This window comes from Amblyomma maculatum, chromosome 10 (assembly GCF_055883805.1).
Source record: "Amblyomma maculatum isolate TAMU_Amacu chromosome 10, ASM5588380v1, whole genome shotgun sequence".
Lineage (NCBI taxonomy): Eukaryota > Metazoa > Arthropoda > Arachnida > Ixodida > Ixodidae > Amblyomma > Amblyomma maculatum.
This window is the reverse complement of record NC_139353.1, coordinates 123,996,181-124,014,608: the sequence shown is the minus strand read 5'-3', so window position 1 is coordinate 124,014,608 and position 18,428 is coordinate 123,996,181. Positions and strand designations below refer to the sequence as shown.

Genomic DNA, 18,428 nt, shown 5'->3' with positions numbered 1-18,428 from the left:
CTTACGTACGTGCTGGTGTGCGGGAAACGATAACCGCAGATGCACGCGCCTTCCGGGAATGGGCGTTGCGCTACCCTAGACCAGCTGTCGCCGAACTGTCCCCTCTCATTCCTTCCGCGCGTGGCTTGAAAACGTCACGCGGCAAACCGCCGAGGGTAATGCGATCGTCTTTGGGGAAGGCACACTTTCGAGTGCGGGGTGCAGAGTTCGATATATCAAACGACCGGTGAAATTGAGTTTGATATATGACGCAGCTTTCTTATACTTTTACATGGGATTTTCAAGGGGATATTCAGTAAATTTAATATAACCAAAATTTGATGTATCCGGGTTGAACTGTATATTACAACGATGTGTTCTCTCTTCTAGAACTCTGTGAAAACGTTAATGCAATGCTGTGTAAGCCATCTTTGTTCTTGTTTTTTATGAACGCACTGACTGTTTTGCAGTGTGTGCTATACTTGAATACAGACTGCATCACTCAGTGTTTTGTGTACACAGCAGGTCACACCTCTTTGCTTACCTACTGCACCAGAAAATTGCAACTTCATTCCACCTCATATTGTGAAGCTCACTGCCATGCAAAGCCACACACTTGTGCAAAACCTGTGCACTCATCCATCCATTCACTAGTTCGACCACGGAGCGTCTCATGCAGCCTTAAGGGCTTGAAGCCTGCACAGGTGTTACCCTCTCCTCACTGAACTGGAGGGATGACATGCACTCATCCATCCATTCACTATAAGTGAAACGGCAGAGCTTTTAGACCATACCAGTTAGGAAACTCCGTTTCAAAAAGTGGCTGATTTTAGTACGCACTTTTCAGATGCCTATGAATTGTCATGCCATCTAGAAGTGGTCAATAAAGCTTTCTGCTATTCCAGTCAATGCCTTTGGAAATTACTTTTTTCTTTCTTAATTTTCACCATAATTACTTCTAGGGCTGTTATGTTCAAGAATTTTTGCTACTGCAACTCTTGAACATGTTTTATTTTCATGGTGCCTCATGCACCATGAAAATAAAAAATGAAAGGAGCGACTCGAGTTGGCAGCTCCTGCCCATGGCATAGGGTAATGTGAATTAAAACGTCATGGCAGGCTGATTGTTTTTTGTGAGGGATCACGGACACGGCACACAGCGACAAGCGGTTAGACCTGGCGTAGTATTGCTTTCGCAAAATAAAACAGTCAAATAAAACAACAAAATAAAACAATCTGATAGCTTGCAATTTAGGCACAGTTTCCTTTAGTGGCCGCGGCGCTGCCACTCTTCTTAGACACCCGAATTTTGACCAATCAAAACTGCTGTTTTTTTACACATGGGCCCTATGAGAACTTTCTCAACTGGTAATGGTGAAACAGTAATTTGATCTATGGAGTGTCTAATGCAGCCTGGAAGGCTTGAAGTTAGCGCAGGGGTATCCTTTCATCGCTGAACTTGGGAGATGATGTCCACTCATCCATCCATTCACTATATAAATGAAGCAGTCGTTTGATAATGGAGCATCTCATGCAGCCTAGAGGGCTTGAAGTCTGCACAGGGGTGCTTCTCTCTCATTGCTGAACTGAGGGGATGATGTGGTGCAGGGATGTGGCCTTGCTGGGGACCTGCGACACTGGCTGCCAAGAGATGGCCGAACGCCTGGGCTGGAAGGTGAGTCACCTGGGAAGTAGAAGAGCACCGCTGTGGACAGTGGCCCGCATTGAAACCGGCTTGCCTTTTCACTCAGACGGTCGACAAAGCAAGGTTTTGGGCGAGTTGGTGACAATGTTTCACAGTTAAAGCGCAAAAGACAGGTCAAGGGACATGTTACCAGTTGTTGTTTTGAAGGTCCCTGTTTCTTATGCGTGAGTTTTATCTCCTCGTTTCCAATTCTGGCCACCAGCTGGTATTTATATGCACTGGTCTGCCAAGAAAGATTTCAGTTATGAGTAAAAAAAGTAGGAACAGTGCTGTGTTCTGTTTCCCTCTCTTCTCCTGTCTTTCGCTTTGTAACTATGGAAACACTCAGAAGGTAAAAGAAGTGGGGATGGTCTGAGCGTACAACCTTGTCGATTATGGGTTCTGTCTTTCTAATTTACAGGAATTTCTAGCCTTGCATTTGATGTGTGATAGCCTTGGCCACTTGTATGCCCCGAGACTTAGCCCAGTGCAGCGATCTTGGCTAAGGTTCTCTTTGGGTGGGATGACCACTATTGCATGTTGGTAGTTTCGCGACTCTCGGCGCGGCTATCTTAGCTGCCCACCACACTGCATGTTTCCCCGTTACGCCTCCGCGAGGTTTTCTATTATCCTTTCTTAGTGTTCTTGGTTGCAAGGAATGCTTAGCCATGCTGTAACTTGAACAGTACGGCAGACATAGATGACAACCGCCAGGCTCTGGTTACGGGTGCCTTGACTCTGGGGTCACTCACTGCCTTTTGATCCTCACACTATGCTCTAGATGCTAGGAAGCAGGGGGAAAGTTGACGCATGGTGTTGCGAGCAAACTTCTTACGAAGGTTTATCCTTTGCGGCTTGCTATGGCTGCAGTCTCTTCAAGTGTGCTGCAGTGCAGTGATGCGAACAAAGATGCCACTTATGCCATTGTATTGCTGCATTAGCCAGAGGGCTTGCATGTAACGGTGCTACACCTGAGCAGGGCGAATTTGCCCTTGGTAACAGACCTAGAGGCTGTGACATGCGGGCAGTGGCAGTCATGATGGCAGATGCATGGAATGCGTATCCGGGACTGATGTCTGCAAACTTTTTTTACAAATGAAAGCTTCATTGCACTACTGCACCTTCGCTCCCCAAAGCTAAACTTCATGAAAAAATATGAAAACTTGACCCGATTAAGTGTAGGTGTCCACGATTGCGTGGTGTACGCCCAAATATGTACTGTGCCTTCCTCTCCCGGAAACCTAACTTAAAGAAAAATTATGAAAAAACCGTGGATTGAAAAGGCAGTGTTAACATGGGTTGTCACTGCAACACTTATAATATTTGCTGTATCACTAGGTTTAAGCCATGCTGAAACCCCCACTATTAGTTTAGGTTTGGGGAATCCCGGCAGTTTTCAATGTGCTGGATAACCTGTGTGTCATAGGTTTATCTCTTGCGTGACTGTCACATACGGGAAAGGTGCAAGAGAAAGGCTGGTTTGGTTTTAAGGGTTTAACATCTCAAAGTGACTCAGGCTATGAGAGATGCCGAAGTGGAGGGCTCCAGAGTAATTTCGACCACCTTGAGATCTTTAACGTGCACTGACATCACACGGCACACGGACGTCACTCCGTTTCGCTTCCATCGAAATGTAGCTGCCGATGGTTGAGTTCTTATCCGGGTACTCCGGCACGGTAGTCGAGCATCTTAACCATTTCACCACCATGACGGGGTGCGAGAGATAGTTGTGTTGGGGCACAGCTTAGAAAGAATACCAAGGTTCAGTTAATAATGACTAGGTGGGTACTCTAACAGTCTTTTGCGAACTTAGCATTATGATTAGGTTGGCCGGTTTGATGGGTGCTATGCACGATTGGTCCCAAGATAGCTTTGCCATGATGGTTGAGTGGGTGCTCGATTGCTCATCTCAACGAGGATGTAGGTTTGATCTCAGCCGTGACAGTCATGTTTCGATAGAGGCAAAACTCAGATGCCTGTGTACAGTATGATGCTGAAATTACCCAAACCATCTACTGTGGGTGGTTAGCCAGTGTAGATAACTGATGTTACCTTGTGATTCTAAACCCTATAAATCAAACCTTACTAATCCCAAAATAGAGTGCAGGAAAATTGGGGGATCTAAAATAAAATTAGATGGGTTCAACGCTGCTGAACTGAATATCGAGTGAAAGCATCAGCTGCGGGGGACCAAGCGTTCTTCCTCTTCTTCTTCTACTTCTTTTTCTTCTTGTTCTTTCTCTTCTTTTCTTTTTCTCTCTTCTTTTCCTTCTTTTTCTTCTTCTATGGACACGGCACACATCGACGAGCGGTTAGACCTGGCGTAGCATTGATTCCGCAAAAACTCGAAGAAACCCTAATGGCTGGCTGCTTGCATGTTGAGGGTTTCCTTTTTGCTCCCCAACATTTCGCTGGGGCAACACTGTTTGCAGGATGACCTCGCACAACTCATTGAGAGGGTGGAAAAGGAGAGAGCGGCAGAGGCCCAAGCTGTAGCCGACCAAAAAGCAGCGGCCGCCAAGGCTGCTGAGGAAGCTGCTGCCAAAGAGGCCAGGAAGAAGCAGGAGGCTGAGAAAAAGCAGGAGGCCGAGAAGAAGCGCGGCGAGGCCGACAAGGGAGGTAAGCTGCGGCCGTCCAGGGATCCACCAGTGATGTCCTGGGTTCCAAGTGCTCGTGTTGTGCCAGCCCTCATGGGACTGTTCCAGCGCTGGCGCAAGAAATAAAGGTGGCCACTGCACCACCTGCACCACTTGAACTGGCCTGCTGCACAGTTGAGCAGGTGGTGATGTTCCGTAAGAGATACACGTGGTGCTAGCTCGCAGTGAGGGAGTGAGGCTGTTTCGCCTCAGCAATGGTTCAGGACTTTGTTGAGCTCTAAGGTTGCAGTGAAGCTTTGCTCCTATTGGAAAGAGCCTAGCACTTCCAAGTCCCCCCCCCCCCCCCTTTTGTATTTCTGCAGGAAAGGCAAAAATTAACCTGGAAACCTAGCGGGACACTATGACAGATAAAGAAATAAAGCCGAAGACTATTGAAGGAAAACCGGAGTTCCTGAAAAAGAAATTTTTGTTACACGCTTGTATGCCCGAAATGTGTGCGAGGTGCATCGCTTTTAAACTGCTTGGAGTGGTCTCTTTTTTTTCAATGAACCCCAAATGCTCAGTGGTACAGTTTTAAGCATGCTTTTTTTTCTGAGCTTCTGCAGTTCCGTCGTTTCTAGTTGAGCCTGAACATGGGCTTTTTCTTTCCAAAGGTTAAGACAGTTAGTGCTAGCGATGAAGCGTTCCACTATCATTCTGCTCTTAAGCTCTGCGTCGATACTATCGTCGCTGTACTCGTCAGTGTTTGCACCCTCTGGCTGTGAGAGCTTTGAATTTCACGACTCGGGGACATTCTCCTGTTCTTGCGCAGGTGTCCAACCTTCATCGTGTTGCTCGCAATAACAGAGCAGCAGAGATCCCATGATTTCTGCTCCCTGGCTAAAAACTAGTCCCAGTCAGCCATAGAAGGTAAACTCGACTAGCTGATGTAAAAGGCACGTTCAGTCCACGCTGGCCTGCTGAGCTGCGCACCTTTTGTCTCTGCACGTCACCTTGCATTATTTTTTTTTTTTTCACTCTCGTTTGTTGCCTTCATCATTTTCCAGTGAGACAGCCACAGCAATCGTACTATCTTATGCAGGCAAAAGGGGGAGGGAAAACTCTAGATTGTCCTATGTATGGTACGAATGTACGGTGATCTTTGAAATCGGGTGGCTTGTTGACAGCAATGCTATGTCAGGCTCTTCACTTATTCCTGAAAGGGTACTACTTCTTCTGACCGGTAATTCATTTCATTAGTTTTGTGCAGCATTACTGAGCTCTGAAGAGTACAGAGCCAATATTGTGACGCTGCAGAATGTAGTGCCACTACCAAATAAATGGACATGTGGGGTGACGTGCTTTCAAGAACAGGTGCATCAAACTCTATATCATATTGAGCCTTAACATATGCCCCTGTTACATATGCTACCTGGATTTCCGGAGTCTAACATGCATGCCTCTTGTGTATGCTGAAATAGCATTTGCAGCATCAGGAGCACATGGAGCAGGGCTCCTGTTTTGTAGGTAATGCAATGTTGGTTTCGATATAATGTTACGACGGGGGTTTAACGTCGGAGCGCTGCACAGGTATAGGAGACAGAGAACTCAGCTGGTGAACGGCTGTGAGTCCGGCACAGGCACGAGAGTCTCCTCCTTCTCTCAACTTCCTTTTCCCTTTCTTCTTCTATGTGTTTTTCTTTTCTTCAGGATTGCTACATTTCCCCTCGGGACAGCCGAAGCCCCCCTAGGCGAGGGAGTTAGTTGTTCCCACGGGATTGGCACGGCTTCATCCGGGCGACATGAGCGAGTTCTGTTGTAGTTGAGCGAAGACCAGTTGCAGTCATGCGTGCGATTTCGTAATTCGAGTCACGAAGTCACGAAGAGTCGGACACGACTGAACGACTGAACTGAACTGAATGTGGTTGAGAACAACATAAGGGCCAGCATAATGCGCTAACATTTTTTGGGCTAAACCACGTTTCTGGAGAGGTCGCCAAAGTCACACTAAGTCTCCAGGTGCGTAAGACACATGGCGATGCTGTCTGTCGTACCGAGCTTTGAAACGCTCTTGCGAAGCCAGAATCCGCAAATGGGCGAGACGGCGAGCTTCTTCGGCCCGGCGAAGAATTTCGGCGATGCAAGGTTCATCATGGACAGGATAGGGAAGAATGGTGTCGAGGGAATACCGAGGATCACGGACACAGGGAAGGAAAAACGGGCTGTAGACGGTCGTCTCATGTGTTGCAGTGTTAAAGGCAAACCTTATAAACGGCAGTATGGTATCCCAGTTCTTGTGGTCTGATGCAATGTACATAGAGAGCATGTTGACGAGTGTGTGGTTGGCGCGCACCGTCATACCGTTGGTTTGAGGGTGGTATGGTGTGGAGTGTCGAAAATGTGGCGAGCACAAACGGAGAAGCCCTTCCACAACGTCTGCCGTAAACTGCCGACCTCGATCACTGATGATCACTCGTGGAAGTCTATGGCGCAGGATGACGGAACGGAGCAAGAACATGGACACGTGGTGAGCGGTGGCTGATGGAAGAGCGGCCGTTTTGCAGTAGCGGGTGAGATAGTCAGCACAAACCACGATCCAGCGATTTCCATCGAAAGATTTCGGGAAGGGACCCATAAGGTCGATTCCAACTTTCTCAAATGCACCATGTGGTGGAGTCACAGGATGCAGCAGGCCCTGTGGCGTGGACGTAGGACGTTTGTGCCGTTGGCACTGAGTGCAGCTCGTCACATATCGCTCAGTTGTCTGGTGCATCTTCGGCCAATAAACCCGGTCGCGGGCACGGTGGAGGGTTCGTGCAGAGCGCAGGTGATCGGAAATGGGGTCATCGTGCATTGCACGCAGGATGCACGGGCGGTAACTCTCGGGAACCACAAGTAGAAAATTTGTGCCGGTGCTTGAAGAAGCCTTTTTGTACAGAAGGCCATCACGGCGACAGAATGGGCTGGGAGCTGTGGAATCTCGCACCGCCGCAAGTAGTGGCTTGAGGCTTATGTAGGTCTCTTGCGCAGTCTGCAGAGCCGAGGCGTCAGGAAACTCGGGAACAACGGAGAAAATGTAGTGATCGAAGTCAGCAGAGTCACTTTCGGTCGTGAGAGGGAGACGTGATAGGCAGTCTGCATCGGCGTGTTTGCGGCCACTCTTGTACGAGACAGTGAAGTCGTATTCCTGCAGCCGAAGGGCCCAGTGTGCCAGACGACCAGATGGATCGCGAAGGTTGACGAGCCAACACAGGGCATGATGGTCCGTCACAACCGTGAAAAGGTGTCCATATAGGTAGCACCGAAGATATAGGTAGCATGTTCCCTGGCCATAAATGGGGCACAGTCTTCCGATGTGTCTCATCTCACCGACCGCAAAATATGTGAGTGTTAAAGTTGTTTTGTATTTCGAATGATGATTGTGCTTCTTCTGAACTTAAAAAAAAGAGTTGCTTTCTTGGCAGAAATTGTTTTGCATCTAAAAACCAGATGGCACACGAAGATCTCTCTGTACAGTGCAGTCCACTTATAATGTTACCAGATATAACGATATATCGTTTATAGCGATGAAATTCTTGTGATCATTTTTTTTCCATTGCGCCTATGTAAAAATAAACCAGATATAACGATCGATTATCGGCGGTACATCAGATACAACGATAGATTTATTGCCGCCCGGTAGGTGTTTACCATAAAATTTTGACTGAATATTCTATAAATGATAAAATATTTAGAAGACAATGACGTGAAAACTCGGCATATGCGGCAAACGGTGACATGCGACGAAAACGGAATAAAATGAGCACTATCATCATATCAATCGCAGCCGCGCAAAGGGCGCTGCTGCAGCCGTATTGTCATCACCATCACCGATTCCACATCCATGAAAGATGGCGACGACCACATAGACGGACGGTGTGATAGCTCACGAGATGAAACGGCAGATTTATTGGGATTTTTGGCATGGTTTCAAGGTTGGAAGCCTCGTGAAAAAATACGGACATTTGCACTTTACGATTTTAAAGATCATCAAGGCTGGGGACGTCCTTCAGTTCATCCAGCCGCTAATCGGTTTCCTACATGCAAAAAGGACTGCCGCCAGCGTACACGCTACTGGAAGCGATGCTCGCGGCTATTGTCAAGCTTCATCTGCTGCATAAGCGAGCGCGAATCTCCGACTTCTTTAAGTATGCTTAAGTTACTTTATGGCCACTGATGCATACTGTAATAAAGTGTTTAGTGCTCTTTACAATGATTAGCTTTGTTCAACCCGATTTACTCATCGCTAGTAAGTAGGCAAGCCTACAGCAGTGCCTATTTCTTTTCTCATTTTACTTTTTTTTTCCGCCGGTCCAGATATAACGATAATCGGCTATAACGATCGGATTTTCAGGTTTTCTCAATATCGTTGTAAGTGGACTGCACTGTACTTACCTGCTACAAAGGGAGATGCCACAGATTATGACCATTGTCTACTTCAATTTGCACACATTAAATTTTTCGTGCAGATGTGACAAAGTTCATAACGTCCCATAAATGCTTGAGTATCCCATACGTAGGCATGCATAGGTTGTTCTAAATTATCTATTTGTTTCCTCAGTGTTCGCTGTGTAGAAACTGACCACTTATGCTCTTTTCCAACGATCTGCCTACGGCCTGCGCAAACTACGAGCAGATGACAAGCAGGCGACAAAGCTTGGAGGGACACCTTTAGCAGACTCTCCTAATTAACGGTGCTGCAGGGAATTTATGAGATGGCGCGTACCAGTGATGCAGATTGTACTTTAATCACTCTCTGCATTGAGGAAGATCATTTGAGCATTGTTTTGCAATGTCCTTTTTCCACATCGTTTGAGTCCTGCTGTACACCTCACCGATTGGCCCCGACGGCCTTGCTTCTGCACGCAGTTGAATTATCGAAGGTGGTGTACTGATTGCTGAGTAAGTGTTGCATAGCCGTGAGAAGGCCTTGCTACTCTCCGTGCCTGGTTTTTGGCTGTAAGAGCGCTGTCAGAATGAAGGCTAGGGAGCTGCTTTGTCTTGAGCCAATAGGTACTTCCATTCTCGCTTTCAGCAGATCACAATGAACCTGAGACCACTACTGACGACAGTAGAGCTCTACACAGGCTGGGGCGGGCCACTAAATGCATTTTTTCATTAAGACTGACCTACCCAAGCAAACAGTTCATTGGCCCACTATTGGTGCAATGTTCACAGTGTTGGACCCAACATAGGACCAGTTCATTGCCAACATGACACCAATATTGGGCCGATTTTTGTGTCACCTGGGCAGGCTCAGGCCCACTATTGCAGCTTGCACTCTACATTATTTAATACTGCAGGTTCCACTTTGGGTGTTCTAGTAGAACTTCGGATGAAACGGCAATGATGTCGGCTCATGAAAAGATCGCTCCACACTTTTTTGGTTATTTCTTGGTGGCTGCTTTGTATTTGTATTTTACTTTAAAAAAATATATGCGAAACATGGCTTGCTTTTTGGCCTACTGCCCTGGAATGCTTCAGATATGAAAGAATCCTGCTACTAGAATCTCTTCTGAGAGCCCTTTGATGACATGCAATGAAAGAAATCTTAAATATATTTTTTATAGACCAAGTTTTGTCTGCAGCGCTCACAGTGCAATGTCCAAGCGGCGTCGCACGCATGCACACGCCATCCAGCACTTGAAGAGCTAGTATGCACAAATGCGTCTGCCTGCTGAAGTGCACGGCACCATTGGCTGGGGCTGTTACAGCTGTCAGCAAGCATACATTACCTGTTCTGCCAAAAGATACGGCTAAGTCGCTTGGTTTTCCGTCACTGCTCGCAACTGGACATGTGAAGCCTCATTAAAATTTCCGTCTACTGGTAACGTAGGGCTGTCGTTCTACGAAAACTAAACCTTAGTGCTTTGGGTTCTAGTGAAACCTGTAGCAGAACAGTCACTTTTGCTCAGAAACCTAACACATTCATGTTCTTATTTATTTTATTTATTTATTCAATACTGCAAGCCTTTACGGCCCAAGCAGGAAAGGCATACAAATAACATCAGTGTACATAATGAAGATAACAAATAATAATTTCAAAACACTTGTTCTTTGGGCAATAAAATATGAGCAAAACAAGGACTAAACGAAATGCAAACCGAGCTCTTCATTAGGGAAAGTCCTGAGCATAAACAAACAGAAGTAAGCCAATTAATGAAATATCCAAAAATGAAATTTCAAACGTGCAGAAAAAAAGAACACGATCAGTTTGTGCAACCAAGAAGCAGACAAGAAAAACATTTGAGATCAGCAATTCAAGGTTTCAGTTGAATCAATGTAGGTTAGAAGAGGCAGAGGTAAGTTGTTCCAATCTGTTATTGTGCGAGGAAAAAAGGAATATTTAAAAACATTAGTTCTGGTGCTGTATGGCGTTAGAGAGTCGTCATGTCGAGGTCGTGTTCGGCGTGCCGTAAGTGATGTTATGTATGGGTCAGGAGTTGGAGCAAGAAGGTTATTTTTAAGAAGGAACATGAATTTTAAGCGCTGAACTTTTCTTCTTAGTTCCAGTGTCGGTATTCCATGTTGTTTTATTAGTGCTGTCGGGGAATCAGTTGTACGGTACTTAGAAAAAATAAACCTGACTGCCTTACGCTGGGTTCTTTCGAGAGTGTCAATGTTAGTTTTGGTATAAGGGTTCCATACGACACATGCGTATTCAAGTTTTGGCCTTATTAATGATGTATATGCTAAAAGTTTAGTTTCGGCGGGCGTGCTTCAATTTACGACGGAGAAGGCAAAGTTTCCGAAAGGCTGTGTCACATACATTAGTTATGCGAGTGTTCCAGTTTAGGCTAATTGTTAGTGTGACACCAAGATATTTATACTCCCTCACTTCGGTTAATGGCTCTGTCCCGAGGGCATAGGGAAAAGAAAGGTTATTAAGTTTCTTGGTTATTTTCATATACACTGTCTTGTTAGCGTTCAATTGCATATCCCAACGGTGACACCAGGAAAGAATATTTTGAAGATTATTTATTACGAATTGTCTGGTCATTTTTCTCACTTGACACTTCCCTGAACAGCACACAATCACCTGCAAACAGTCGCATTTGAATGGGTTCGGTAATTACGCTCACAATGTCATTAATATATATTAAAAACAATACGGTCTTAGCACACTGCCCTGAGGGACGCTGGAAGTAACTGGAAGTTCATGGGAGTAGTAAGCATCAATATTCACAAACTGTCTACGATCAGTGACGTACGCAGCAACCCAGTTAATAATGAAAAAGGAAGGTTAATCATTTTAAGTTTTTCTGTAAGCTTAGGTGTGAAACAAGGTCAATGGCTTTCCTGAAGTCTAAAAAAATAATGTCCACCTGGCCGGATTTGTCTACAGTTGTAGCAAGGGAATGGATTACAGTTGTTAATTGTGTCACCGTAGAAAAACCTTTATGAAAACCGTTGCTGCGCAGGTGAAAGTATATTGTTATCCCCCAGAAAATCTCTGATGGAATTGGCTATGACGTGTTCAAGCATCTTACAACAAGATGATTTTAGCGAAATTGTGCGGTAGTTAGTAATCATTGTGGGGTCTCCCTTCTTAGGCACTACACGTGCCGTTCGCCAGTCACGAGGAAGGGCTGCAGTGGACAGTGATGCACAGAAAATTACTACCAGAAAGTGTGACAGCATTTCTGCGTATTGGCGCAGAAAAACATTCAGTATGTTATCCGGTCCGGGGGTAGATTTTGTTTTTAGATTAAGGAGCATGGAAATCACACCTTGGGCAGATACAAATTCAAGAGGTACATTTGATAAAGGTGAAAAGGGAAGAGCAAGTTATTCTGAGTTAATAAACACACTGTGGAAGATTGCATTAACGTGTTTGGCAATACTTTGCTTTTCAACGACGAGAATGCCATCTTTTATTATTTGATCCACTGCCTTGTTTTTTTTTTACTCAGAAATTTCCAAAATTTTTCTTGAGCCGTGCGAATAAAGTGCGGCAAGGTGTTATTAAAATAATCCAGTTCGGCATGCCCAATTGACGAGCTCAGTGTAGCTTGTAAGTTCTGCATTGTAGTTCGTGAGGCATTCCGTCGTCTTAAGCGCTTTATTTTTCTTTTCAAGTAAATGACTTCACGCGTTATCCAAGGGTTTTCATTTCTTATTTTCTTTGTTTTCGTTGGAACAAAATTTTCGATGCAATAAGTGCAAATGTTTTTGAACTTGTCCCAAAGTTCTACTACATTGCTTCCGTGAAAGTTGCTAAGGTATAAATGGAGATAATCTAACACTCTTTCGTCTCTGGTACACGTGAAGTCCTTCACTTGTACAGTTTTTGCCTTCTTAGTGGTGCATGTTTTTAAATTACTCGAATAGTGCACCACTTCGTGATCAGACATTCCATGTTCAATTGATGCTGAAAAATCCTCGATAGTTTTGCTCACGAAGACAAGATCAAGCATTGATGATGAAGAACCATGCACTCACATTGGTAAGTTGACAACTTGCTGCAAATTGTGGCATAAGATAATGTCACGCATATAATTAACATCAGTGCTAAATTCACCACTAGAAGAGCAATGTTCTCAGTTAACTCCTGGAAGATTAAAGTCTTGCACTAAAAAAACTTTTTTTGTGATCGAATGAAAGGACATGCTCACGCAAATCACAGAGGAATTGGGGTGGTGAGCCATGTGCTCCATAAACGGCAGATAGCAAGAACGATTGTCCGTAGTAAGAAATCTTTAGGTTAATAGTCTCTATACCATCAGCCTGACACAAGAGAGTTGCTGACAAGTTTTGCTTTACCAGCACAGCCACCCCGCCTCCCCTCATTGATCTGTCACGACGGAAAACACTAAGATGGTGGAAAAACGTCTTCATCATCTATGCCGCTGTGTAGCCAAGTTTCGGTCAAAACAACAATATGCAGGTTGTAACCTAAGATAATAGCCTCTAACTGATCACTTCTGTTAACAGGGCTGCGTGCATTGGTATTTAACATACGCATTTCTTTCTTATCAGCCGGAGGAGTCAGTCTTGTTTAGCAATTTTATATTTACTGATTTTTTTCCTAGAGCTTTTTGTGTCATCCCAAATGTAAAGGTCATTGTCGATGCAAAGTTTCTCATTGATTAATTGAACTTTTCTTTTGTGTTCCCTTTCCTCTGAAGCACTGTTCCACAAAAGTTCCTGAGCATGTTTTGTGAGTAATTGTTTTGAGCAGAAGTATTAGAACCTTTAAGCTTGAAACCATTTTACATGATACTTTTATTTTCTTCGTAATCTTGAAAATATAAAATTACTGGCCGCATTTTATTGCTCTTGCCGATCCGATGTATTCGGGCTACAGACTTGCACACGATGTGTAACTTGGTAGAAAATATATCAGTTAGAACTTTACGATGCAGTACAGCCTCTGTCTTTTCTGCTTCCTCTGATACACCAAAAACCAGTAAATTCGAGCGTCTACTTTTATCCTCCAAATCAGTAATTTTGCTTCTAAGGCTTTAACCGTGCTTGGAAGTCCTTCCACGCGCTCCGCATGTGTCTCCATTTCTGCAAATCGGGTCTCCCAATCGGCTAGACGTGTTTGCATGCTAGTTTGTTGTGTACGAAGTGCTGCAACATCCTCAATTAGTTTATTCTGTCCCATAAGCAATTTTTCAAGCAGTTCATATGTGCTGGAACCCTCTGGGTCAGGTCCGGGATTCAGCTTGATATCTCCGCTCAAGAGGAGTAAGCACACGCAGTACACGTCATACACCATTAATACAGCTTGCTGTGGGCATGGCAAGACCAAAAGGCAACGGTTGTCGCTTTTAACTGAGCTGTAGTAAGCACTAACCAAGGCAGAAGAATGGTCTGTTAGGCCACATGTCGCTCTCGGTCCGGCGGGCCCACTGAAGTTGAAGGCTTGAAGTTGCTCATTTATGTCCCAAAGCGATGAGGTCACGTGTCGTGATGGTGGCACTGTTGGTGTATCACGGAGCAGTAAAGATATCTCCAAGGGAAGAAGAGAGCTTCGGTTTGGTAATAATCTTGACGCAGCCGCAGGTTGGGGATGAGCATCTGAACCTGGCAGTGCTGGAAGGTTGATCTGTCCGCCAACTTGGTTGATTTGCTTCGTTGTTTCGACGAGACCAAAAGACAAGACAGAAGAATGGTCTGTTAGGCCACATGGTCACTGTCGGTCCGCTGTGCCCACATAAACGAACAAACAAGGAAAACCCCCTCAATTTGGATGAGCGATTTTTCTTAACATATGTGTAAAAATAAATGCAGGCTAGGTGACCAGAAACTTTGGCCAATTTAGTCATCGTGCACACCCTCTTCCTAGCACCACAGGAAATAAGTATCTCCCTCAAACTCCTTAAGTAGAGAAATGTTTTATAGGAAAATTATTTGTTGGGGACAAGTTCCGTGAGGTCTTTTTTTTGTATTTTGTGGCAGCTTATTGCTTTTGCTCTTCTCCAGGGCACATTTGTAAATGCTTGTTCTGCGGTGGGCAGCTCTGTTTATTATTTTTCGTGGGTTAAAAGCAGTGATACTGACCAGTGGTTCAGAACCATTCCTGTGGAATCCAGGTTGTGCCATTTGAAGAAGTGAGATACCGTGAGCACTGATATGAGGCTTTACACTGGCTCACTATGTTCCTTTGTGCTTTCCCTCGCCTACACCCTTACCTTCTGTCCCTTGAACCCCCACTATGCAGGGACGCCAAAAAAGTGACGGGCCGTTGTGACATCTGCCTCCATGTCCCCCGCGCTTTCTTGGCTTTGCCAGCAGCTGGCTGCAGTGCGGGATTGGCCGGTTATGTGTGACGCTTCCTCCCCCTGTTTCCCACTGGGAGTTGGAGGCTGTGTCTCTTGGGTTGCTTGATTATCTGTATATGAGGGAATGTATAGGGTCATCCACTTCTAGCTATAACAAGGTCACTCCTTTCAAAGCAACACTGTGTCCGATGCGGGAGCATATCAAAGCAAATCGATACAAGTGCAGACGGAGACAGAGGTGGTCTTTCGCATGGCCAGCCACTAAGCTCTACTGCATTGGCGTGTCGGACGGTATGGAGCTTTTAAATCAGTGACTGTGTTATAGCTAGAAGTGGACGAGGCTGTACATCTCTTGCCATGGGTACTGCAGTTGGAACTTTATGTACTGCAAGGGAGGCAGAAATGTTGACTTTTGTAATGTAAGGTGGACATATTTAGCAGTATATTAACAAAGTATGTTAGTAATTGCTGTTGTTGATTACTGTTCATGCCTGTCTACCATGTAGCAAGTTCAAGTAGCAACGAAAAGTTATCCGATCGGTTTATGCGTTTGCCAGTGTTGCGTGCAGTGTGTGCTTGCGGAGCCTGGGCACTTTGAAGGCTTCTCCAACACGAAACTAGCATAACAGAGTAATGAGTAATGGAAAGGGGACCTGATTTGGGGGGTCGGGCATGCTGCCTAACTGTCTGACTTGTTAACACCTTTGGTTTATTAGAATTTCAGTGAACTCGGACAGGTAACTTGGTTTTTGCCCGGCACGGAATGCATCAGCTGTAAAATCTTGTTATTTCAACCTTCATTAATTCAAATAATTCAAACTAGGAGCACACTCTCGGCTGGTGTCAATGTAAGTGTGTGGCATAAGACGCTCTGTAATTCAGACATAGCTATGGTCACACTAGTTAATTCTGATCGGGGTTAGCTTCGTAGCATGACCCGTACAGCCAGCGATCACCAAAGTAGATCTTGAATTCTTAATCGCTTGAATTAGTAGAACCTGCAAAATTCGAGTATGCCATAGCTGGAACGACTACAGTCAGAAGTTATTTAAGCAATAGATCTGAGTAGTATAGTTTTAGTTCCTTTTGTGATTGATAGTCCCCCTTTGCTGACATGTAGCTCAGTTGCATAGTTTCAGTTTCGCTCTCGTTAACTTCATCTGGCATTTGCACCATTTCACGCGCTGCTTGGCACTCACCGTTCTTGTATTGTTATTTTTGGATGGCGTTGTGCTATTTCAATGCCTGCACGTATCTCTTTTATTTGCATCTACTTGCTTTTTGCTATGAGCTGGAACTGCATACTGGTCGCACGCTGTTCTTGGTCAGTGCAGGGAAGTATTCTCAGAACGCAAAATGGCCGTCTGTAAAGACTGTGTACTGTGTTGCATTGTGAAAAGGGCTGCCAAAGCTTTTACTATTTTGGAACACTCCAGAGTGACAAGAAACCAAAAAACTTGATATTTGACAGAACTTGGACAAACTGTTGTTATCATAGGGGCTTACATCAAACGCAGATAATCATTGTACACGTGCTTATTAGGTAAAGTGATGCAAAAGATTCTCGACACTTTTTCTAGGGCCGTTCATTATTTATAGGTGTGGCCCCTAAGGCCAAATTAACGAGCCTTTACTCTACTGCTTTGTGTCATGCTGTACATTTTTTATCAAAAGTTCAGAGCACAGGGGTGTTTGCTTCGGAGCTGTACCGTATGACTTGTAATGCATTTCCAGTGTTACAGATTTCCTGACCGTAAGACGATTTTTTGTCCTACTCTTCCAAACAAGGACTTTCATGAATACTAAAACAAACCCACTGCATGGCTTAAAGGCAGACCCCCTGGACTCAACTTTTGACAAGGACTCTATGTGCTTGCTGTTCCACATTGATGTCATTGTTTCCAACCAGTGACCCAAGGAAGTGGGCAGAATTGACAAGGATAAAAGGACAGCTAGACAGTCGATGTCTAGTCCTTTTGTTTGTCTCTTTAGTTTACGTTCCCATGGGGTAAATTAAGCACCAGCTAGCTGAATCAGCCACTTTTATGCAGTAGTGGTGTCTCTGACTTTGGTGGTAATACCTCAGTCTAGTAATTATACTAACAGAATGAAAAGGATGGAGCCTCCACAGCTCAACTAATGCTTAACTCAGTGGGAGAGACTTGCAGAGGTGTAAGATCAATTGCTGCCCTTACCCCTTTTTACTTTGGCTTTAATATTTGGCTCTGAAAGGTACTGTTTTTATTCCCACTTCTTTTATTGTGTGCCCTTTCTTCTGCTTGAGAAGGCCATGTTACCTCTACTAGGTTTTGGAACAATGTGCTCTCTGCTGCAATGTGCTATTTTATATAGGCACTGTGCACATGTTTGAGAGTGCCATGTTACATCTACTAGGTTTTGGGAGTGTGCTCTCTCCCCTGATGTTCTCTTTTCTGGAGCAGCATTACCGTATAGGCACTGTGCATTTCACTACTTCCAAAGGGCCTGCAGTGCTGGGCTTCCATTGAGGGGCAGAGTCTGTGTGACTCATTAGTGCTTGAGGGGAAGAGAAGAAAGCTGTAGGAGCGCAGTCCCTCAATTCCTTGACACATTGCCCACGTGAGGACGTTCGCAATGCATGTCCTGTTGTACTTTTTTGTCTCGTGAGAAGAAAGTAAAAGCGACCAGTTTTGTTGAGGCTGTTGTTTCTCAGTGTGTTTCTCATAAGCGGTTGCTGTTCGAACCAGCCCAATGAAGTGTGGTGGCTCGATGGCTGCGGCATTCAGTTCCTCATCTTGAGGTAATGGGATTGAATTTGAATTGTGGTGACCATATATTTCAGGAGGACATGGTGTAGTAGCAAGCTGCATTTTGGTGGTTGCAGAATGCAGAAGTGTTGGTGTGCTTCGTGATTTAGATGCACTTGAAGGGACACTAGGGATGAATGTATTGATCGGTGCATATAATTTGCCAGATTCCAATGACAAAAGTGCCACTGTGAATAACTTTTATACAAGCAAGGAAAGGAAAAAAGAAAGGTAAAATGTGGTTGCCACTGCCAATCGCCAATTTTGTCAGTAAAGTAGAGTGCATTGATGCAGATTTCTGGCCGGGATCTTGGAAACTAGGCTACACTGCCATGCACTTCACAACAGGGAGCATGGAGTTCCCCCTTTTGTTTTCATGTCACCAGTTTGAGCCAAGTGGTGAGAAAAATAATCAGTGCATTTTTCGTGGCAATATCTGTGTCTGTTACTGCCGTACTAGTGTCAACGCAAGCAAGAAAAACTACTCTGTGCTTACCGACGTGGTTTGGAGTTGTCCTCAGTACCCTTTTATAAGATTCCAGGTGGTTGGAGTTTACATATTCATTGTGGAGCTTTGCTCTATACATTTGTCCATTCTCACCAGCAGGGGCCTAAAGAAGGGCGTATAGTTCTC

The 18,428-nt window shown here is 44.9% G+C and overlaps 1 protein-coding gene across 3 annotated transcripts in view; it reads left to right on the top strand.

The window, feature by feature from the left end:
- Positions 1-17,684, top strand: part of Sirt2 (NAD-dependent protein deacylase sirtuin-2) — a 47,082-nt gene extending 29,398 nt beyond the window's left edge. For 2 of the 3 annotated variants that reach the window (XM_084580448.1, XM_084580447.1), the window contains 3 exons: positions 1,588-1,654; positions 4,096-4,282; positions 14,948-17,684. In XM_084580448.1, the coding sequence (XP_084436574.1) occupies positions 1,588-1,654; positions 4,096-4,282; positions 14,948-14,964 (271 nt within the window). In that variant the 3' untranslated portion in view covers positions 14,965-17,684. Of the gene's footprint in view, positions 1-1,587; positions 1,655-4,095; positions 4,283-6,733; positions 6,810-14,947 lie in introns of all 3 variants that reach the window. The other variant, XR_014701031.1, reaches the window with a different exon arrangement.
- The last annotated feature ends 744 nt before the right edge of the window (positions 17,685-18,428 follow it).